Raw genomic sequence first — 24273 nt, 5'->3', positions numbered from 1 at the left:
GTGGTGAGATGTGTTATTTCTAAATCTTTTCCAGAAGGAGGTGGCTTTGCTACTTCTGTTGCAGGGGCTGACCCTATTCTCTGCACAGGCTGTCTGTCAGACTCTCACATCCTCCCGTCCAATGAAGTCTTTGGCACAGAGTATATGCTGAGTTAGAATTTGTCAGTGCTCAGTATGTACCAATGAGATAGCTAATGAGTTTGTCAGTGCTCAGTATGTACCAATGAGATAGCTAATGAGTTTGTCAGTGCTCAGTATGTACCAATGGGATAGCTAACCAGGGGACATAAAACTAGAATGTTTCACCTGACCACAACCAATGGAAGTAGGTTTTTTTGTTCCTGGGCTTTGTAAGGGACCGTTTTCAATTAGTCAGCATGGGTGATATAGAGGGATGGGTATTAATTCAGGGCTGCCTGCCCTTCATCTCCATACTAAAACCCAGTGAACAACCCACCAAAGAGTTTCAGTAGGCTTGTCTGCGTGGGCCCATTTTGGTTATTTATTCAGTTTGCTGTGAGTGATTTTTCGATTAGGAGACAAACTAGTAAATACACAAACAGGGCCAGAAACACTCTCCCTCTCTGTCTCTCTCTCTCTTTCTCTTTCTATCTCTCTCTGTATCTATCTGCCTCTCTCTTTTTCTGTGTTTCTGCCTCTCTGTTCCTTTGTCTCTGTGTGTGTCTCTTCTGTTTGTCTGTCTCTGTGTCTGTCTGTGTGTCCCCTCTGTCTGTGTGTCTCTTCTTTCTCTACTTCCTCTCTCTCTCTCTCTCTCTCTCTCTCTCTCTCTCTCTCTCTCTCTCTGCAACCTGCAATCTCTGACAATGTTTAAAGGAACAGAGAAAAGAAGCCATTTCCCACCCTGTAATGGTTGGGGCCATAAGCAACCCTGTGTGTGTTTAATGTGTTTTACAGATAATGGTGACTGTGACTGTGGCGAATGCGTGTGCCGGGATGGCTGGACCGGCGAGTACTGCAACTGTACAACCAGCAGGGACTCATGTGCCTCTGAGGACGGAGTGCTGTGCAGTGGGCGTGGGGACTGTGTCTGTGGCAAGTGTGTCTGCAGGAACCCTGGAGCCTCAGGACCCACCTGTGAACGATGTCCGACCTGTGGTGACCCCTGTAACTCTAAACGGTAATCTCTCTCTCTCTCTCCTTATTAATGTATTTGCTTTACATCTGGATGGCAGCCCCCTCCCTCCTGGTATCTCCTCTTCTTTATTCTCCTCTGTGACTAGCTTTCCATGGGATCAAAGTTTGAATGGCGTCTAGTAAACTCAAACCTCTAATTGTCTCAGCTGGGTTTGGTCTCCAACACACATCAGAACTCACAGCCCAAGGGCCCCTGTGATCCTCGGCCCGCCTCTGACCTGCTTCCCTCTGGGTCCTGATTATCCAAAACCACAATGTCACATTTCTACTGTTGACAGCAGAGGAAGTGCTGCTGATGCCCCACGATGATAGCATCAGATGGCCTCTCCACTGAATGTCCTGGAGCTACCTGGGGTAGACACTCCCAGGCAGTCCGCACCTTTTCTGGGGGAAACAGACAACCTTCTTATGTACACCTGGCTAGGCTGACCTCGCAGGATTTGTTCCCACCCTGGTAGGTCAAGAGGGCAGAAACAGGGAGACATAGCTGTCACTTCCCTCACCATTACCACCATGTACTTTGGCACTTCTGTGTGGTTACCGTTATACATATATACCATGGTTTTTATACTATTAAGACAATAACAACAACAGCTAAATGCACCCATGGTTTTCTATGAAGACCGATTTCTAGTTAGCGGCTTCACTTTACAGAATCGGTTCCTGTCACTGTCCCTGGCAAACCAAGACACATGCCAGAGCATAGAGCTTGATTCGAATTACTTAAATAAAACCAAATGTAAACTGTCAGCTGTGGTTTGGTGCAGAGTGATTTCCCAGCATCCATAAGTCTCTGGGTTCAGTTCCTAGCATGCTCACCACCACCAACAACAACAAAAAGTAGTGTCTTCAAGGGTTTTTGTTTTTGTTTCTATTCTGTTTCATCTCCTTTGTAACTGTGAGTCAGTGTCTTATCTGGTTTGTAAGACGTGAAATTAACAAAGTCATTCCAGTTTGGGAACCAGCATCATCTGCTTGATGTCGGTGTTGGTTTTGCAATGCATCGATTCTTCCTTTTTACTCAAGCAGGTATTCATTTAACTAACAACTATTAAGTACCTGCTGTATGCCATGAACGGTGTCAAGTCATATGCAATGCAGTAAAAGAGTTATGGTTTCTACCTTTGTAAGAGCTAAGGTCCTAAGGGAAAGATAGGATTTTATTATTTGCATATGTATATGTGAATGTATAGTGTGTGTATGTGCATGTTTGAATGTGTGTGATGTACATTATATGTACTGCTGCGTGAATATGGATGTTGTAGGCTAGGAGTAGTCCAACATCAGGTGTCTTTCTTGATTACTTTCCCCTTAATTTATTGAAGTGAGGTCTCCAATTCCAGATCATCTGGCTAGCCAGCTTGCAGCAGATCCCCTGTCCTGCCTCCTGAGTGCTGGGACTACAGGTGGGGTTGCCATACTTGCCTGGTTTTTATGTGGGCTCTGGGGATCTGAACTCATGTCCTTACACTTGCATGGCAAGCTCTTTACCCACTGAGCCATTCCCTAATGCCATTATTTTTTTTTTCAAGTAATTGACAGAGATATGTGGGGTACCAGTCACAATGGGGATATAGAGGATGCTATAGAACTCCAGGGAGAGAGCAGTCTGGGAGTTGCACAGAGGTGGTTTGATGAGTCTCTGCAGTGTGCTCCAGGCCCCCACCAAGCCTGCCCAAATATATTTAAAGCACAGAAGCAGCTTTAAGACAAGACCTGTGTTCCTACTCCCAAGTGGTTGCTGGTCCAAACCCTGTCGCCTGTAGAGCAGTGGCTCATGACCTGTGGGCGGAGACCCCCATAGGGGTCACATATCAAATATCCTGCATATCAGATATTTACATTATGGTTCGTAACAATTGCAAAATTACAGTCGTGAAGTAGCAAGGAGACAATTTCATGGTTGGGGGTCACCACAACAGCTGAGATCCAAAGGACATGAGGATGTCAGGCCCTGTGAGGACTGTCTATTCCCAAGGCATGCTGTCTCTCCACAGTAAGAAACATTTGCAGATTTGTCTTACTCCAAACTGACTCTATTTGTATAGTTATTTGTAGCACAAGATGAACTCAAGGCCTACATCTTACTTTGGTCCATAGACATCTTTAAAGTAGTATCACTCCCTTGGATCCCTGGAAATATACTTTTCTATAAGCAGCAATCTTTTATTTAGGAGCCTGAATTAATGAAGACCCAGGCTATAATCCTAAGCTTTAAGAACCCACTATCAAGTCTTATACTTATTCAAAAGAGTAACAGAAAATTGAATTTTAGAGTAATCACATTTGACATATATTAAGAGCACTCATCGTTCTTTGAATTCCTGCTGAGATATGGATCATTTGTGTTATGAAATTCATAACTTTGCCTAGACTCCGATCATATTTTATGGATATAAGTACTCCCTTATGTTGAAACTGTGAAATGAAAATACAGCTAAGTCAAATACTGAAGTATGTTTTTTTTTTCTTAACCAATCAGAAGCAATCACTGCAGAAAAAAACTAATGATGGAGGCTGTTACTAAGGCTGGCTGGGGGGATGCTGGTTTGGGGGTAGAAATCAGAACAACGTAGCATTCTCCTAGATGTCACCCAACTCTCTTTCTGAAAGTACCAAGAGGTCAATGTCACCAGTGAGAAGAGTAAGGAGGCATGCCCGTTCTCCACCAACATGAGCTGATGATGAACTCTGTTGTCCCATCCGCAGGAGCTGCATCGAGTGCTACCTGTCCGCAGATGGCCAGCCACAAGAAGAATGCATGGAGAAGTGCAAAGCCACCGGGGCCACCATCAGTGATGAAGGTGTGCTTCTTGTCTTAAGTCACATAATTCTTGAGAGAGGCAGAAACTATGTGAGTCAGGGGACTTTTAGTAACTTGACTTTGTTTGTACTGGCTGTTCTTGTTCCTTAACTTTTTTTTTTTTTAAATAAATGCATTTTTGAATGCTAAAGAAATGATGGCTTGAGAAGCAAGCATCTTAAAGTCATGGCTAGTCGACTGCTCTTCAGCTTTGTTAGCAAGTTCACCTCTGCTTGACAGAGGTGATAGTAGAGAATTCTACAAGGCTATATTTTCCAAACTAGTAAGAAGGGAATTGAAGAAACGGCTGTTAACTCCTTCTGGCAGCCTGAAATTTTCCTTTATCACAGGACTGCCTTATTTCAAGATAAGACAGAGCTTGCAGCAACAGGTTTGCCTGACTGCACCTTACAGACCCCGGAAGTATTCCTCCCACTAGCTGCTCTTTGTCTGTCCCTCCACTGTCCCTTCAAGTGCTTTTACTTCACGCTTCCCAGCCATGGGTGTGTTACCTCAACATCCTTCCAAGCCTCTTGGCTCAATCTCCGAATTCAAGGAATCCCTCTTCTAACTGATAATCACGTTGAGCTTCTGTTTTCATCTGTCATATTTAATTATTTAAAATGACAGTCTAGTGTCAAAGACTCACCACAAATATTTAACACAATGCATTTCTAGCTGAACAGGAAAGGATAACATACACAGCCTGGAGGACACACGTAGTAAATAGGTGGAAATTAATGTATTTCCAAAATAGAACATATAAAGACATTTATATATATATTTTAAAGTACTTTGATTCAAAAATTGCTGTGATGCTACAGTTGAATCACTTACTGGGTATGGCAGGACATGATGAGAGCTTATAAAAAAAAAAACCCTCATCTGTGCTTTCCCAGTGACCGAAGATAAATATGCCAAGTAGGAGCTGTGTGCTTTGCCTTACAGTCAAAGGTGAGACACAGTAAAGCATGGAGAAAGAGGAGCATTTGTGGAGTGTCCACACCACTAACTCGAATGCATCTCAGTGTATCCTCCAGGCTCATCTCACAGCGGTGGGGACATTTACCAGCTGCCTCTGAGAAATGAGCAAAAATGGCAGAAGATGCCTGCAAATGACTAAACATAGTTCACCAGCAACATAGGAAACACGCCACACTGGAAAGGGGTATGAAAGAGCATGCCCGTCCTAGAAGTGTGAACAGGGCAGCCGCTGTGCCTGAGTTCACAATTTTCAGAGCGGATTGTCAAAGATGCTTGGGTTTGAGGGGAAGACTAGCTTACGGGGCATTTCGAATATTTATGTTCTTTTGTGTTTGACCAAAGTACCTTTAAAAGAGAGAGATACTACTGTTTCCAACTTGGAAAAGGAAAATAACCAGTGGACTGTTAAGCCTCTCTAAGCACTAAGCTGGACAAACTTGAATGAAAAGAGATTTGTCTGACTGAGTTTAAAAGGCACCTTTCTAATCGCCTCTGGTCCACTGAGCTTCTAACCCCCACTGGTGGTGGTGTCACATCTTTGAAAAGATGGCGCCACATTTGTTCATCCGAGGGTCTTTTAGTACCTACTTTCCTCTGCTGAGGACAAGGAGTGAAACAGACATCCATTATAACTTACGAATTCACCCACTGTGCCTAGGTGACTGCGGTGGGCCCATCTAACATAATTCTTTCCGTTTTACTGAAGGAGTCCTGCTTCCTCATTTACCCCACTATTCCAGACACTCAAGTCGTTGCTCCTCAGTTTGCTCCACCAAAAACTGTCTCTGAGAAGTTCACTGAAATGAAGCACCCACGGCCATATACATTCTGGAAACACAAAGCTAAGGACCTCAGAGCTTTGCGAGTCTTCAGAACTGCTATGTGCAGTAAATTAAACATGAGTGTGAGTCACCAGGAGAGACAGGACAGGTGCTAAAGTCATAGAACCACCTCGTCCCAAAGCCTCACCAGCACCTGTGGGAAGCTGTTTACTTTCAGGACTGTTAGCTGACCACAGAGCTGGGGCATCTTAGAACTCGGGGTTGTGAGTCAATAGTACAGACATCGATGTTTTCTACTTTTTTTTTTCTCCTGGACCTTCCCAGGCCTGCCTCCCCACCCCTCCACCCTCCACCCTACTCCATACCGCTCACATGTCTACCTTCACTCAGCATGATTTCCTTGGCCGCCTGAAATCTTATTTTCCATGTATTATTCAGCGGCAGTAATTCAAGTCTCACAAAGGAGTTTGGAGGGGAGAGAAAGAAAGAAAGGAAGGGCCATTTTTCTATGAACTGCAAAAGAAAACCTTAGCAGCTAATTATGCAAATCTTTCATTGCACATCCAATAGTACCATTTCAACACCCAAACACTACAAAACAGGGCACATCTAGCCTGCAGCAGTCAAGAAAAGGAGTGGTGGAGTAATTAAACACAAGGGGGGGGGGCGGGGGAGTTGTGACTCAAAGGTCAGATCCGCGGTTCCATTAAAACTTAAATAATCCTGGCTGGTCACGGAAAGCAAACCTCCCTATGCTTCAGTGTAGCTATTTAAAAGAAAATAAAGAGGCAGGATTAATATGACTGAAATCAGGATGATAAGCCATACACATACTTTCAACCCGAGAGCCTGATGTCCCATTAAGAGAGTTCAAGAGAGCGATGTAAGCTCTCATTGCTGTGGCCAACGACAAAGAGAGAAATGCAAGATGCAAAAGCACACTCCCCAAGATTTCATGAATCTTAGTTACAGGAGTGGAAGCTAGGCAGCGGCGAAGGTCATATAGAAAGGACCAAACTGTGAACTCAATGAGGGTGTCTGCCATGTACCTACCATCAAACACGTGGAATAACACAGGTCGTGCTTATGCAGAGTTCCAAGAGTTTCCCATAGCTCTTCAGCCAAGGCATCTAATTAGAGTGCTTATTAAATCACAGCCTAATGCCCCAGCCCTGTGCACATCACAGACTCCCACTAAAACACCTGAGATGGGTCCCCAGGATGGGTGTTTTCAAATCTCCCAGGTGAGTCAGATGGCCATATGCATATGGAAATAACCAAATGAGGATAATTTGCATTTTATTTCCTAACAGTCGTATGTACATAAATAGATGCTTCTAATGAGTTCAAAACCCAGTTAGTTCACGTAAATCTTTTGTACAAAGTCTCATTTAGAATGCTAGATTTATCATTTACTGGCTCTTATTGTCCTGAATGATACAAGGCATATTAGTTACAGATTCTATCAGATTTTTCTCTTAAAAATTAAATGCAAAGACAACAAGCAATGAGAATTTTATATTTCTATATTTTATGACCTGCATTTCTGTGCCCTAAATAGCCCAAGATAGGCTATTTATTTTTCTTGTAAGAACACACACACACACACACACACACACACACACACACACACACACATGAATTCCATTTTTAAAATCACAGTCTAGGAAGAGTAGGCCCAAGATTATCTGAGACAGTTTGATTTTCATAATCTATCTTCACACACTAATATTGGCTCATATGTCTTAGAGGTTTAGATTAAGAGCTAACATTATTTTAATTGCAGGTTTCTGAAAAACTGTAACAATGGCATCAAAAATTTTGAACTTATAATGAGAATCATAAAATGAAACTGTTTCACATTAATTCAGAAAATACAGAGTATCTGGGCTACCAGAATTTTTGATGAGGGACCTAAGGAGTTTTACATTTTTAGTGCCAACGATTATCATGAAATTCATTTTCTAATTCTTGAATAAGCTTCACAAGGAAAAATACTGAATTTGGGAAAGATTTGAGGGAAACTTCACTTTCTTGTTAAGAAAGGGTAGTGACCGACTGTTGGACAGCTGTTATTCAGGGTTCCTTTTGAGCAGAAGTTTCCCTTTACCCTGCGGGTCCGAGATACGTAACACCTCTGTCTTAGCTTCCTGATATTATTTTATTCTCACCAAGTGACAATGCGAAGCCCGCAGACCTGGCTACACCATTGTGAGGAGCTGTCTCCTACCAGTGTTGGTATCCATCTGCACCGCGCTGCAGTGTAATCCAGCCGTCCCTCCCAGCTGTTCTCTGCAAAGAGAAGCGCACAGCCCCTCATTACCATAATCAAGGCCATTCTCTCCCCCAGGCAGCTTTGGGCACCTGCCTTGTGCTACTTTCACTCTATTGAAATCTGCCTACATCAGATTGATAGGAAATTCTGATGGTCAGTCCTGACTGACCACATCTGGAGCTGTTCTTCTGGAACATAAAGTAAACCCCAAGCTCTCACTTGGTGGGAAAAAAAAATCCTATGCCTTTCAATCCCCTATTTGAGGGTATTGAGAATTCTGATTTGCATATTAAACTCAATACTACTTCGCTTTAAAAATTATCTCTTTGGAAATCTCACTTAACCTAATGAATGACTCTTTCATCTGCAGATCTGTCAAAGGATACTTCTGTTTCCTGCTCTCTACAAGGAGAAAATGAATGTCTTATTACATTCCTGATAACTACAGATAGTGAAGGAAAAACAGTCATTCACAGCATCAGTGAAAAAGGTGGGTAGCTTGTGTTCCACTGCCAATGTCAAGTGATACTACCTGGTTGAAGGCATCCAGAAAGTCACTTGAGGTAGCATGCCAGAAAAGACATTTCAAAGTTTGGGCTGAAGTGCTCCTCTGAAGGTTGAAAGCTCCTCATTAAAACCTCTGCTGTGTTCCCACGTCTTTTATTAAGATGGGGTAACATGATAACTTTCATTTGAATCGGGCATCACCTCCCTGACAGCTCCTTGCTGGCAGTGCAGAAAGGAGAACCAAGCAAGCCAGGCATAAGCAATAGGGGTGTCTTTCAGAAAAACTAGCAGGAAGAAGCGCAACGGATTTTAAAGCCAAATTTAAGCCTTGGTCCAAATGCTATTTTCTCATGCGACCACTGCCTGCGGTTGTGGGATATACTTGTCTTTCCAAGCCTCCTATTTCCTCATCTGTAAAATGGAGGGGATGGGCGGGGGGAGGGGAACATGGCACAATATTTTAAGAGGTAGCTCAAGGAATAAATGGAATAATGAACATAGCATGTGAACCATCCTCATAGCAATGGTTCATTAATAATGATGTTGGACCGGGAAAGACACAAGGCAACAAATAAGGGTGTGGCTATATAAAAGGTCAAAGTGCCAGGATAGCCAGCATACACCTATAATCCCAGTACTCAGGAGAGTGAAGCAGGAGGCTTCCTTTGAGTTTGAGGCAGCTTCGACTTGGTGGTACCAGACCAGGCCAGCCAGAAGCCCAGAACACCTGTGCTTCTATAGATTTTCCAACCATGTCAAGACATGGAATCAGTTTCTACCACAGGGATGCTCCGATAGAAATTACATCTCCAGCCAAGGGAGAAGGCACATTTATATTACATAGAAAGGAAAGCAGTAGGCAGCATATGTTGAAGAAGTTTTCAGAGTGTGTGGGTCTCAGACTCCTCTGCGGTTAATCTAAAATGCCTGTGTCCTGAGTCAACAGGCCTGCATGCATTGCACATACATTCGAACAATCCAACTTAGCGCAGATGCTCCAAGCCCTCCTTCAGAGCCACTGGGCTAATATCCCCGGCTGCATTCTTTGACACTCACGGGTGCCTCACATTTTCTGTCTTTAGCAATGACCTACCCCTCCCTAAACTGTCCCAGAGAAATGACAGCTGCATCAAGTCAGACTTCAGCCGGCTTGGGTTTGGAGCCTAAGGTTTGGGCACAGACAACAGCAGCACCCACAGGGTCTAAAGGAAATGGGTTTTGATATGTGTGCTTGCTGGTAAAATGTTAAGTCCTGAATTTGAAACCAAAGCTATCGAATTGGTATTACTCAGAGGTTGAAAACCCAAATAATACCAAAACACCTGCAATGTGGCCTTAAACCTCTTGTTACAATCAAGAGAACAAAGGAAGAAGCATCACATTGCCCGGCTGAGGGCAAGACAGCTAAAGTCAGTCACAACCTATGAAATGTGGGGGTGACTCCGATCATGGCTTTGCTGCTTGTGAGGGCAGGGTGCTCCTGGTGACAGGCACTTGGAAACTCCATGTACACATTTCTGAGAAACGTGAATACAAAATGCCGCATCAGTCACTGGGAGTCACAATCTAAGGAACCAAATTCCATACCATAATACAACAAAGCCTGCCTCCTCGTTATCAACTTTGTAACGAGCAGCCCCAACGCTGTGTTTGTCATCGTGGTGGTGACTTTAGCATGTTATCCTGAAATCAAAGTCACCTCTTAAAATATTGATTCTATTGGAAAAACATCCCAGACAACAAAGCCGCTTTCTGCAGAGGGCCTAGCTTTCAGTGTGCAGGCTTTTTTTGTGCTTGGCTGGTTTGATTTTTTTTTTCCTTCTTTTCTTTTCTTTCTCTTCTTTCCCGCCTCCCTCTCATGGAACAGGCCTTCAGCTGATAAATGTCATCTTGTTACTGACGGTTGTCTGTTCTTTTATTCTCGTACGCGGTGTGAATGACACACCAACATGCCGCCCTTTGGAGCACTCACAGATGCCTTGTGCGTTTTTATTATAGTATAGAGTATATATATTTATCCCTATTCTTTTGCGGTAAGGGAAAGGGAAGAAAAAAGGCCATCTCCCTGGGTTTCGCAAGATCTTCTGACAGGCCCAAGGCTACCTCAAATGCCCCATTCCCAGACAGGCCTGGTGCTTCCAGAAGCCGCAAGGCTGCAGCCTAACCACAGGGGTCAATACTTCTTTCCTCCCGCGGCACCCAAACCTGTGGCTCTGAAGTTAGAAGCTGGGATAAGAAGGAAGGCAAAATGCACACAACAAGGAAAAGGAAGGAGAGACTAATGACTCCCAGTGTCCTCTAAGCAAATTGAAAAGGGAGCTGGTCCAGTGTGCTCACTGTTGCCGAGGATGCAGGCACAGCAGAGCATCACTCACACCTTCCTTCTTCTATCAGAAGAGAATGCCAGAGCCTACAAGCCATGCCAGATGTAAAATAAATGACAGCCGAGCCCTCTTTGCTGGAAGAGGCCGATCACTCAACATCGTCTAAGTTGAGCTTGAGAGATCCAGCCCCTTGCCTTCTGGGAGACAGAAAGGGGAGAGAAATGCATCTGTTGTCACCGTCCCTTTGTATACAGGGCTACACACCACTCCTCATGTTTACTATGTGCAGATTTTACTTGGTATCTTCCACGACCCTGTAGAGTGGATGCTAGTTATATTTTTGTTCTACAGGTGAGGAAATGGAGGCATGGAAACAAATACATTGCAAGGTCTTGCAGTAATTTAACACAGATATGCTTGCTTGCGGAGCGCTTAACAGCCTGGCTTGGAGCCCAGGCTCTTAACCACTGTACTACACTGCCTCCCACTGGCTACACAGCTGTAATAAATATCTGAATCTAAAGGACGTCAGCATTGCCCAATAGGACTGTTAGGTGAACTCTATATAAAATGTAATGTTTTCTAGAAACCACATTAAATTAGAGTTAAAAAGAAAAAAAGATGGGCGATGTTAGTTTCTTTACCATTGTATCCAAAATACTCTCATTTCAACATGAAATCAACACAAAAAATCCTTAAGATGTTTTACATTTCCATTCTTAGACTGGGAGATAAGTGTTAACACTTCTAGTATGACCTGAATTGGTGTCATATTTCCCGGTACCCAATAGCCACATAGAGTACAGCTGCCAGCCTAGACAGAGCTAGGAATTTGATATTCAAGACCTCAGCATTAGGTGAAGCAGTGACCCACGTAGGGTCACATTCCATACAGGAGTAGAGCCGACTCTTTCCTCCAACCTAGGTATCTCTCTTCCATCCAAGCACCAAAGAAATATGCAGAGCATGAGAAGAAGAGGTCTGGGTTGTGATACCTGCCTTGGAAGTTGGGCAGAGTCACAGCATCCTATGACCTTAGGTTGAACAATGATGCTCCCTCCCAAGCCATACCTTTCCCTTACTGCTTCCCTAATCGAGCACACGCCTGACTTACTTTCCAGGTGTGGGTCCTAGCAAGCTACAGCCTGCTGTGAAGAGGAGCATGCTCTGTTCCAGCCCAGACATTTTTTGGCCAGAGATATAACGTATTTTTTGGACCATTTTTCCCCTTCAAAAGTTTGGGGGGAATTAGGGTGCACCTTATGGTTCAATTGCTGTTTTTACTGTTTTTAATGTTTTACTGCTCTAAAAACTGGGTACATCTTATGGTCAGGTGCGTCTTATAGTTCGAAAAATGTGGTAGCTGGATCAGTATATTTTCTCAGGGACACAGCCACGCTTCATTTGCTTGCTACAACACAGCTTTTAGCTCTTAGTGCTATAGTAAGTGGCCATTAACAATTCTTATTTCTTCGTGATGTCCATACATGGTTTTCTACCCAGAAAAAGTGTGTGAGGCCAGGTATCACGCCATTGGGGCTGGGGGTGGGGTCATTAGTCCCCTCATATTCCAGTCTGAAAAGCTGCATGGTTAGTCCCAATGTTCAATTCTCCCTGATTATCTAGGAGTGAGATTATGGAGGATAGGCTAAGCCTGATTCATCCCTTCCCAAGATGGTGTCAGGCTTTTGCCTCACATGTTGTGGAGGGATGCAGAAATGTAATGATCATTTGATGTAAAATTTCTTCCCAGGAAAGCAAAAGTAGGGCTTAATTATAGTGCTCCGTTAGCAGACTTAGCATCTTGCGGGCACACTGCAGGGGTGGGTAGTCGGTCACCTTGCTGTCAGTGGAGAAAGGTGCTATGTAACTGCAATGTTACATTAATACTATCAATAAAGCCAAAATAACATTTCAAGGAATCTTCAAGTTAAGCGTATCTAATCCGCTACACTGTCCTGGTCATAAGAGAGACTTAGATGCTGTTAATAATATATAACCTATGGTAATACCCAAGACCCACTGAAACTGAGTATCCTGGGCCAGGGGGAGGTCTAGGAGGCTGTGGTTTTGATAACAAAGACCACCTTGGCACGTTTCTGTCATCAGGGAAGGCCAGGGAGTGTTCTGTTTTATCTCACAGGTGAGGTCAAGGGACTCAATGGAATCCACACAACTATTGTACATGAGATAAGAACTGAACCTGTCCTCTTCTAGACTGGGAAAGCAGAGCATTGCATAAAGTACAAAGCTACAGTTGTCTTCTGATTTAAAAAGGGAAGGGACAAGGAACCTGCAGTAAAGCTCAATCTCTACCATTCAGGAGATGGAATTGGAGCCTTTGCACATCCTAAGCAAGTGTTCTACACTCCCAGCTCTTGGTTTGTGAGACAGGGTCTCACTTTGGAGCTCAAGTTGGCCTTTAACTTGCTTCGTAGCCTAGCTAGCACCAAACTCCTGCATCTGCCTGCTGAATGCTTGGACTGTAGGGATGGCCAACCAGGCTCGACTAATAATTTTTAATATAATCCTGAGAGTGTTCACAATTCAAAGAGATTCTTGACAAAAATAATTATATGCACCAAGGCAGTTGCGGTATACTCAGAAGAGATTATCTTTGGAAATTGAAATGTAACATTTTTTATGGTTCTTTAAATATTTCATGTACATTAATTGTCACTCTGTTGTGTTAAAGTTTTAATGCCAAGCATCTGCAGGAGATTGGGGCCAAGATCTCAAGATTGCCAAACATAGTACATCTTGTGAATTCTGAAGGCCCTTACACTTGAATAGAATTTACACACATCTTACCATATACCTGAACTCATTTGTAGGTTACTTACAAAATGTGATACTGGGGTTGAAATGTAGCTCAGTTGGTAGAGTGCTTGCCTAGCACCTATGAAGCCCTGGGCTAAATCTCAAGCATTACATAAAACCAGGCATAGTAGTGATCCTGGTTGTATAAAGGTATAGCCTGTAATTCCAGCCCTGGGGAGGTAAAGACAGGAGCAGGAGGTGTTATGTGAGAGAGAGAGAGAGAGAGAGAGAGAGAGAGAGAGAGAGAGAGAGGAGAGAGAGAGAAATACAAAGGGGGGATGATAGAAGACTAGGCATGTTTAATCCAAGGATATGAATGGCTAGTTGTAAATTCATTTTTTAATTATTTTGAATCTTTTTGTTCTACTGAGAATAAATACAAACTTATCTTTAAACAAGTAACTCAGTTTTAGAAAAAAAAAATTTAACAAGACAAGAAGGTATTGATTTTTCCTTCCTCTTGTAGATAATACGTGAATAGGAAATCCAATGAGAAAGATCTTTCCATTCCCTGAGATGAGCATGTAGCTTAGCAGGAGGAGAATTGTCCAGCGTGTTCAGTGCTCTGGGTTCAATCTCTGCATTGCAGTGAGAGGTGGGGAAGCCTTCTTATAGTGAAATATTAATAGTAGCAGCTTCTAAAGATTATTTCATCCACTCCCACAGACTGCCCCAAACCTCCAAATATTCCCATGATCATGTTGGGAGTGTCCCTGGCTATCCTGCTCATCGGAGTTGTCCTATTGTGCATTTGGAAGCTGCTGGTATCATTTCACGATCGGAAAGAAGTTGCCAAGTTTGAAGCAGAAAGATCAAAGGCCAAATGGCAAACGGTACGTGAGCCCTGGAGACCCGGTGGAAGTGATCGGGGACTCCACCATCCTTTGTAGAAAATAAGAGCTCAGATGTCACTTCTCCGACCACCCTAGTGCGGCCCAACAGCTTTCATTTCTATCTTGCTTGAAAGCGGGAGGAACCCGTCGCCTGGTCCTGGGTTATTTTCACGATGTACTGTGTCTTAGTGCGTGGGCTCATAACAGCTGAAGAGGCTCCTGAAATTCCTGCCATGTCGACTTAGAGCTGTTGTGGAGGCAGCCTCGTGAAGCAAAGCAGAGGTGCTGTGTCTAAACAGTTGTGTAAATTGGCTGTGTTCTAGCTAATGGGATAGTGTTTGTGGATAGTGTGACAGTTCATGCCAATTTCTGTGGAAATACCTGTTACCAATATAATGGGCGACAAAGCGAAGTTGACAGGCCCTTTTAAATACCACGTGCCTTTTTCTGAATAACATAAAATTTAAGTAGCTACAAGAAATAAACCTCTAAATCTATGCATTCGATAGATATGATTTAAATGTCATCTCAGTAGGCAAACAGAAAACAGGACTGCAATTTTTAAGTGTTTCTTTTCCACAGGAGAGATAATTACATTCCTAGAGACCCCTGGAAACAATTTCATGGTTTTAATTTCATCTCTCAATCTCTAATGGAGTTGCCTAGCTATCTAATAGCAATTATCTTATACCGCTGGCTCCAAAAACAGTGAGCTCACTGGAGAAAACGCAAACAAACACGCTGCGCCTTTGGGTTCATCTGCCTAAATAAACTGATGTTAGCCCTATTCTCCCTAAGCCTATAGCGATACCCTCAGTTCTGAAAGCAAGTGGTATTTTTCCATTTTTGATAATGAGTGTTTATGTTTGGGAGATGATTTCAAGCTACTCATAACGTGCCTCTCGGGGTAAAGGCCAATAGAAAAAAATTTTAATCTACTCGATCTTTTTGAGCAAAAATGCCATGGCTGTAATAAATGTGGTCTTGTGTAAGTCCTGACTTGGAGAGTCCAACCGTACAATTATATTTTTAAGACAGCTGGAAAAAAAAGGTGTATATGCACTAGATGCTGGAAGGATTGCAAGGACGTACGTTTAACTCGATTAGGTATGACAAAGGCATGGTAAATACAGGGTACATATTTGTAGTTTTCAGTCAGGGAGACTGAAGTGTGTAGGAGTGAGGGTAAATGAAGAAAGGTTTGGGGTTTGATATTTCTTCAGTACAGGTAGTTGATCCTCGCTTTGTAACTTGTTCTAAGAACAGCCTTTGGCTGAAGAGTCTAGAAATAATAAGCAGGTATTCTGATTCGGCAAGTAAACACATGATGACTTTGTGATGCGTGTCTAGTAACCAGCATATTTTAATGTTCTCAGACACAGGCATGAGTGCTGACAAATGATTAATACTTTTTAGAATAACATTTTAATTAACAGTTAATTTCCTCCAAAACACCAATTGTTCTCCCTCAGGAAGCTAAACATGACTGAAATTCAAATGCCAAAATTTTAGCTGTTTCTCATCTAAAATGGGACAAAACCACGCATTAAACAGATAAAAAGCATAAATGGAAAATGGTCCCTTGTTAAATCAAGTTTCTTTGAATAACAAATGTTTGATGTTCCTGAGTAGATGATGACTAGGTAATAATTATTCATTTGCATGCAAAAGAGGTTCAATTCAAAAATTCAGTTCAAATTTCACTAATGTATCTTTCTCCTGGGACAAATGCATGCTTGCTGCATACATTTAAAGATCTGCGGGTTAATTCATTTTTCAATCTAAAACCTATTGCTTCTCAAGGGGTGAACTCGACTGATCTTTAAAACTCGGGCACATAAAAAACAGTGAGGTCACCTGAGCCATTGGGCCACTGGGACTCTTAAGAGGACAGAGTTGAGGACAGATCCTTACTCTTGCCTCCTGAAATATTTTGTCAAGGCTATAAAGAAAGGTTACCTTTTATTACATTAAAAAAAAAAACCCACAGTATTTCCTTCTGAAAACACGAATGGAGGATATTTAAATTCATCTTTGATTAGACATTTTCCCCCCCTTGGATGACAAGTCATTAACTTCAGGGGGAAAAAAAAGGTTTAGCCTGACATTTCTTGGAGCCGTGGATTGATTTTGTTCTATGCTAAGCAAATCGGGTCTGCAGTTGGCAGTTAGGCAATCATTTAAAAAGCTGTGGGTCATGCTAGAGCTTTCTTGTTACCACTTTTGTTGAAGGCTGAAAAATGTGCTGCTGCTGCTGGTTTTGCAGAATCCAGCCTTAAGTCATGGCCTTGATATTTAGGGAGATCCTAAGTCACCTTGCACACTTAGAGAGTAACTGGCCTTGTCCAAACATGGACATTCACCCACTATAGATAACTGGATGTCCCCCAAAGGGAGGTCAGTAATAAATACGGCACTGGCTGTGCTCTGACCATCAGTGAGGTCAGGCCCCATCTCCGTTCCGCACCCCCGTGGTATTGTGAACTTGTTCCATCTCTACTTTACATCTTTTCCCTCCCTTGTACTAGTCCACTAGGGTGGACTTTTAGTTTGTTAGCCCTCTGCAAGGGATCCCCTGAAACAGTCCAGACTTGAGTCAGAAATAAGTGAAAAGTACACCCAAGTGCATAATTAACAACTACCTACAAAATAACATCATGCTGCCCTGCTCTTATACGTGAGTCATCTCCTTTAGAGTACCTATGAAATCTATTTTGTGGAGGTCCTGAGATGGCTCAGTGGGGGAAGCTTGCAAGCAAGAAGACCTGAGTTCGTATCCCTACCACCCACGTAAAAGCCTGACCCAACAACTCAAATCAGTAACACCCCCACCCCACACCCTGCCTTGTGCTAGAGGGAAAACTGGCAAAGCTGGGACTCACTGGCCAGCTAGCCTAAGCAAAACAGGGAGCTCCATGACACTGAGAGATTCTATCATAAAGGGAGTGGTGTGGGGGGATGGGAGGCCATAGCAGACACCCAGCATTGACCTCTCACCTTCTTCTATACACATGCAGCCACAGGCAAGCATAGCTGCGCCCACATGTATAACACACTCAGTTCCATTTTGTGTGGGAAGTAGGTGCATTTTAATATGATTGGCAGGTATGGGGTGGGGCCTACAAACAAGTACCCAGTCCTACAAAGACCTAAGCTGGCCCTGATCACAGCCTATTTTTTTCTTCCTATTCCATAACTCTACCTCTCCCTTGAGCCCCAAGCTTCAGCCATCATCCCCACCCTCACCTCACATTTTCCGCTCTTGCCTTTTCAACTGACTAATTTATCAATAGTTTCTAGACCTTACACCTCATAAAGCTTCTTCTGAGTTTTATTGAAAATGAGACTTGGCTCCTCCCTGAGACCACGTAAGTTTATATTAATCCTCAGAAGCTCTTAATGCTTATGGCAGCTGGATTAACTATCTAGGCCGACCTTAGTAGTAAGGACAACACAGCTGCCTGGCCTTCACCCACCAGGGACCTCTAGCCAAGGAACCAGCTCTTCTTGCCCTTAATGCAGAGATGGCCTCTGTCTCCTGAAGTCACATGACCAAAGGCCAAATGTCAGAGGTTGAGTCACTGGCTCAAAACAATACAAATGTGGCTGTAGGGGTGGTTCCCACTCCGAGGAAGCATTGCCTCGAATCCAAGGCCAAGGGTAGGTGAGGTCAGGGAATGTTTTTCCCTCAGCTCTTTTGATAGCAAATACAATTTTGTTTTGTCAAGTTGTAGATAATATCCCTTCCCTTAGGGAGTTGTAAACTATATCTACCCTTCCTCCTACAGTTTCATGATAAACCAGGCACAATTCCACCAAATTTCACTCTGGAGAACCACTAAGTGTATTGACTTCTTCACAGATTATGGGGAGGGGGCGGGTCCTGCAAATGTATGGGTGCCCCTGTCACATACAGTCCTGGAGATTGCTAGCCAGCCAGTCTAGCCAAATTGGTGAGCCTCTGCTTAAAGGAGAGATTCTGTTTCCTCCACATAGGGTGGAAGGCCAGAGAGAAAGGCTCTGAGGGTAATGGAGCCTGTGGTCGAGCCTGTGGGACTCAGTTTGATTCTCAGGACCTGTACAATGGAAAGTGAGAACTGGCTCCCAAGGTGCCCTCTGACCTTCACAGGCACACAACAACCCATGAGCGCCCCCTTCTGCTAGATCATTGAGTGTTGAAAATTTTTAAATAATAATTGTAGAAATATATGTGCATGCACCACATACAAAAGGAAGTAAATGAAATAAAGATGAGTAAAATTTAAAATTGATCAAAATCATCCAAATAGCTTCCAAGATTTGAGCTTGACTCCTCAATTTGAACTATAATACAAATATCTGAAGATATTAAAATGGTATAATTACAAAATGCAACTTCTTTTCTTTGAATGTTTCCTCCTTCCTCCCTGTTCTCTAGGGAACCAACCCACTGTACCGAGGCTCCACCAGTACTTTTAAGAATGTGACCTACAAACACAGGGAAAAGCACAAGGCAGATGGGTAGACAGACCCGCTTCGGCCAGAGAGTCAACTTCACTGACGTTAAAGGTTAAGGCACTGTTTGATTTGTCTTTCTTTGTTCCTTCAAGAGAAGGTTGACTTAAGATAACAACAATAGGTCATTTGGAGATCAGACATTCTCAGCATGAAGGTGAGGCATTGTTAGCAGGTTCGACATAACCAAGAGAAGACAAGACTATCCTAAGCTAAGAGGCAAAGTCAAGACTGCTTGAAGAAGATGAGCTCTGTTGCATTAATGCCTCAAAAAAAAAAAATCAGAATGATTCATGGGGACTTGATTTGCATTTGAAAAATGTTCTGAATTAGCATCTCATTTGCTTCCTGAATCTAGCTACCCAAAGCTTTTGTCTCCACAAAGTTCTTGAGTCTTTCTGCTTGTGTTGTGCCCTGTCACTGGCCTCTTATTCTAAACGCAGAAAATCTCCCATTTCCTGAAGGAAATTTTTGTAGCCCTAGCTGTTCTGGAACTCACCAGGCTGCCTGCCCTTGAACTCAGCCATCTACCTGTCTCTGCCCCCAAAGCGCTGGGATTGAAGGCATGCTACATCATGCTCAGCGATTTTATTTTTTAAGTGTGAGAAATGTGAGTCTGGTTTCCCATCAGCTAAAAGAATGTAGTTCTTTCAGGCATATCCCAGGTGAAAGAATGAAAATTAAGTGCTAATAATTGCCGTAAATTTGTACAAACTTAAAAGTCGTGTATACAAACAATTGTTTTGTTCCACAGATGAGGAAGAAGTAATTTATAAATTTTGTTGCAAGTAAAACTCAAGATATGGTCTTATATGCTCAATTTCCCTCTTGTCCCCAAGTTTCCCTCCTATTATCCCATATTCTCAATTATTTCAATCAGCTTCATAGTCTTCAAAACTCCACACTTGTCACATAAAAGTGTCCATTTAAAAATAATTTGAAGTCGTTAGCTTCTCAGATAGAGTTTTTGGGAACGTAAAAAGAACCTGGGGTAACAGAATAAAAGGTCACATGGCTTCACATCAAGTGTGCCAGGACTGCAGGAGTCCTTTATGGAGTCTGGGCTCCCTGCAGGACATTGCTAGCCTACCTGCACCACCTAGCATGGTGTGAGCATGTTACCTACCTGCTCTAAAAGGTAAGGCCACTTACAAAATCCAACACAGGCAATCAGCGATCCGGAAGCAGATTGGAGAGAGAGTCTCTGGAGAACTTCGTTTCTTAGGGTGACTGCTGCATCACAAAGCACTCCACTCTCACTGCATCTCCACAGAGAAGCTGAGAAGCTGGACACAAGGGCTAGGTACAGTCTCTCCGTCTTCTAACTCCTAGCCCTCCTGACTCTCTGTATGATACTCTTTTGTCAGTAAATGATAGAAGGATTGTGTTAGTTATGGTATAACTATCTTAGTTTGAAAGTGTATTGACACAGAACAAATAGCACTTGGGTCCCAGGAATGCGGGCCAGTTGCTGTACTTTTGTGCGGAAAGTATTCCCTTAACTGGATGTTAATGGGAAGCCATTCACTAGGCAAACAGTCCCATGTTAGCGGAGGCTTCAACAGCTGTCCACTGCATTGTCAGCTTAGTCTCAAAGCTCCTTCACGCCTCCCAGATAGGCCTGTGTATGTTTTGATCATCTGGATTCTTTTCTGGTTTTTTAATAACTCAGGTAAACCAATCAGTTAGGGAGTACACAGCTAAATTGCAAAGAAGAACCCTCATGAATCCCCTTGAATGGTCCTAGACCTCGGAGTGGGGCAAACCAGCAGACACACTCCTAGTGACATGGCAGCACTGCCACCAGAGCTGTTTGTGCTATTTTTGTGTTGTTGCTGAAATGAGATTTTAGAAAATAGAGGTTTCTTTCATGTGTGTATTGGGAGGAATTTGTTCTTTCTCTAAGTACCGTTTTGACCCAAGGCAGGACCTTGAAAAGGCCAAAACACGAACAGTACTGCCGCTCTTCGCTGAAGAGTTACGTTACATGAAGATGAAATGGTTGTTCTTTAAGCGGTTTTATTGTATTTTTGCATTGTCATAAATAAACCGAATTTAAACAGTGAAATTTGGTCGGATGATAATGCCTTTTATTTACTTGGTACAAAATCCTGTTCTTACATTTCTGGATCTTTCTGTGACTTATTCTGAATTGTCTTGGTGATTTCAGTCGAGGGCCAAGTTCTTTAGGATTAGTGTGTGAGCTTAAAGGTCCCCTCAGCCCCTCTGATTGCTGCACCCAGAGACCCATGTCTCAGGCGCTAGAACCTTAGAGTTGACAGTAAATGCAGATGGGACCTCTAAAGAGGCAGCTAAGTTAAAATGGGGTTATAGTGTGGAGTCCAAACCCAACATGAACGATGCCCTTTATATAAAGAGGGGAGAGAACAGAGATGTACACAGGAGGCATACCATGGCACAGGGAGAGGCTGCCATCCCATAAACAAAGGACAGAGGCCTCGCTGTTTACTTAGTCCTTTGTGTATATATCTAGAAATGCTATGTATGGGTGAAACAGCAGTTCCATCTTCAAGTTTTATGAAGAATAGCCACACTGATTTCTGCTTCGCTGTAAAACTTACATTCCCACCAGCATTGGTTCTGTTTCTCCCACAATCATACCAGCATTTGCTAATAATTTTTTTTTCCTTATGACAGTCCCTATGACTAGAGTAGGATAAAGTCTTGGTGTAGTCTTAATTTGCCTTCCCATGGTGGCTAAAGATAGTGAGCAGTTCTTCATATATTTATTGGCCATTTATATGTCTTTTTTTTTTTTGAACTGTCTGTTCACCTCATTCTCCCATTCATTGTGTGTGTGTGTGTGTGTGTGTGTATGTGTGTGTGTGTATGTATGTATGTATGTATGTATGTATGTATGTATGTATGCATGTGAAGGCCAGAGGTCTATATTGGGCATCCTCTTCATCAGTCTTCACCTCATCTTTTGAGACAGAATTGCCCACCAAACCTGGAGTTCACCAGTTTGTCTGGACTGGCTGGCCAGCTAGCCCCTGAGAGCCTTACACCACAATAGTTCCCTACCCAGCACTGTGCTCACAGATGAACCCCCATGTGTGGATTTTACACAGATTCTGGGGATCGGAATTCGGGTTAGTTGGGTCAGCAAGCACCATGTAAACCAAGCCATCCTCCCAGCCTCTTGTTTGTCCCAGCCCCTTGTTTTCGTTCTTTTAATTTATTTTAAAAAATTTTTTATATATCCTAGCTATTATTTTTCTGTCAGATGTGTAGCTAACCAAGATTTTCCTCCCATTCTGTAAGGTGTCTCATTACTTGACAAATTACTTCCTTTGCTATGGAGAAGTCTTTTTTAAATTTCCTGCAGTCCCATTTGTCAATTTGCAGTGTTATTTCTTGAGTTATTGGAGCCCCCTTCAGAATGACTAGATCTTTGAGTATTTGGCTGGACTTTCTGCTCTCAGATTAAGATCTCTGATAAATTTTGAGTTTATTTTTGTACAGAATGAGAGATAAGATTGAGACTTCTGTCTTATACATATGGATATCAAGTTTTCCCATGACTATGCATAGAAAAGGCCATCTTCCAACATGTGGTTGGTTTTTGTTGTTGTTGTTGTTGTTGTTGTTTGTTACCTTTGTCAAAAATCAGGTGGCCGTGCCTATAGGGGGTTGATTCTGTATCCCCTGTTGTATTTTGTTGACTTTTACATCTGCTTTCTGCCAGAACCATGTTGTTTTGTCACTGTGAGTCTGTAGTCTAACTTGAAATCAACAGTGGTGATTGGTCCGGCAGTTTCCTTTTTGCTCAGGATTGCTTTGTCTATCTAGAGTCTTTTTGAATATGCCCGTTTTGAGATGGTTTTTTACTATAGAGGTGTGATAGGACTGAATTTGGTATGCATTTCCCCTACATCAACTCCGCCAACCCATAAGCATGGAAAGATCATCTTTGAGGTTTTTTTTTCAATTTCTTTCTTCCATGTTTTAAAAATTTTAGTGTTAGAAGTCTTTTGGTTTTTTTAGTTAATTTTATTACTAGGTTTTTAGAGCCATTATAAATGCAATTGGTTTCCAGATTTCTTTCTCAGAATATTCATTATTGGTAAATAGACATACCAAATTAATTAATACATGAGTACAGAGAATTAAGCAGGAAACAAAACACTCACAAAGTGTGTCAGCTTAATCTCTATCTCAATTTCTTACAAAAATTCAAAGTCAAGTTGAGAATAGTTATTTCTTATACATAGTATTTCTTTTATTTACTTTTTTGAGATTATGAGATAATGACATCATTTCTTCTTTTCCTTTTCTCACTCCAAAGCCTCCCATATGTCCCCTTTTTTCTTTAATTGTTGTTTACCACCCATGTATGTGTACCACTACTGCACCCTCAGGTTTAACATGTCATGTTACTCATTGCTGTAGCTCATTGATGTCATATCTGGGTAGAACTGTTGGTTTCTTCCCTCCTTTTGAAGCTGGCATAGTGCTTTCTGGTGCCATGAAAGGTAGTCTTCAGGGAGGAGGCTTTCCGGTCAGTTTTAGCTCAAGGGCCTCTGTACCCTGTGCCTAAAGCACATGGTCTCTTCATCAATAGGGATTTATCTTCTGCCTGTCAGGAGCTATTTCTTAGAGACTAAAGCCCCACATTCTAGAAATCCAATACCTGCTGTTATTTTGAATACCACTTAGAAAGTCATTTTTCATCTTAATTTTTCCATCTGTAAGATGGCGACAATTTTTGTCTCTTCTAGTTCCCTTTAACTATCTTTGACACACAATAAATTAATTCAACAAATATTTATTTCATGTCCAACATTCTCCCTATGGCTATGGCTATGTTGTGAGCACTGAACAGAACAATCTCTAATCTCCCCAGTGGGGGAGATGATAATATACAAGTAAGTAGGTAGTGTTGGGAGAGTAGACACATTCCTGCTTATCTCACATCTACTAGGCCACACCAACCTCCCAGGTCTGTGCCTGAACTAACCATAGCTCCAATTACCATCATCCTCTTGGCAGCAAAACTCAGCTGCAGCGGTTCCTCTACCATGTCCAGATTGGCTCTGCCAGTTGCTGTACTAAAGGACCCACAATGCAGGAGGGTTAGCACCCAAAGGAGGCATGCAAAATACCCAAGAAGCAGAGCTGGGAAGGAAGCCGAGCCACCAGCAGCAGCTTCTGGGAACGACGTCACTAGTATCCTACAGCTCCACTGTGTGTTTGTCATCTCTTACGCCTTGCTGCACTTTTCTTGTTCCCTGGCGTAGCGCCTCCAAATAGGGCACTAGCATAGACTTTTGCT

General features: G+C 42.7%; 1 protein-coding gene across 6 annotated transcripts in view; it reads left to right on the top strand.

The window, feature by feature from the left end:
• Positions 1 to 21045, top strand: part of ITGB6 (integrin subunit beta 6) — a 121177-nt gene extending 100132 nt beyond the window's left edge. For all 6 annotated transcript variants that reach the window (XM_084800270.1, XM_084800269.1, XM_084800267.1 and 3 more), the window contains 5 exons: positions 916 to 1138; positions 3865 to 3959; positions 8370 to 8489; positions 14317 to 14483; positions 18901 to 21045. In XM_084800270.1, the coding sequence (XP_084656396.1) occupies positions 916 to 1138; positions 3865 to 3959; positions 8370 to 8489; positions 14317 to 14483; positions 18901 to 18987 (692 nt within the window). In that variant the 3' untranslated portion in view covers positions 18988 to 21045. The remainder of the gene's footprint in view (positions 1 to 915; positions 1139 to 3864; positions 3960 to 8369; positions 8490 to 14316; positions 14484 to 18900) is intronic.
• The last annotated feature ends 3228 nt before the right edge of the window (positions 21046 to 24273 follow it).

The sequence above is a fragment of the Acomys minous genome (assembly GCF_964271855.1).
Source record: "Acomys minous genome assembly, chromosome: 10".
Classification (NCBI taxonomy): Eukaryota; Metazoa; Chordata; class Mammalia; order Rodentia; family Muridae; genus Acomys; species Acomys minous.
The sequence above is the reverse complement of the archived record's forward strand: the minus strand, read 5'-3'. Positions and strand labels throughout refer to the sequence as shown.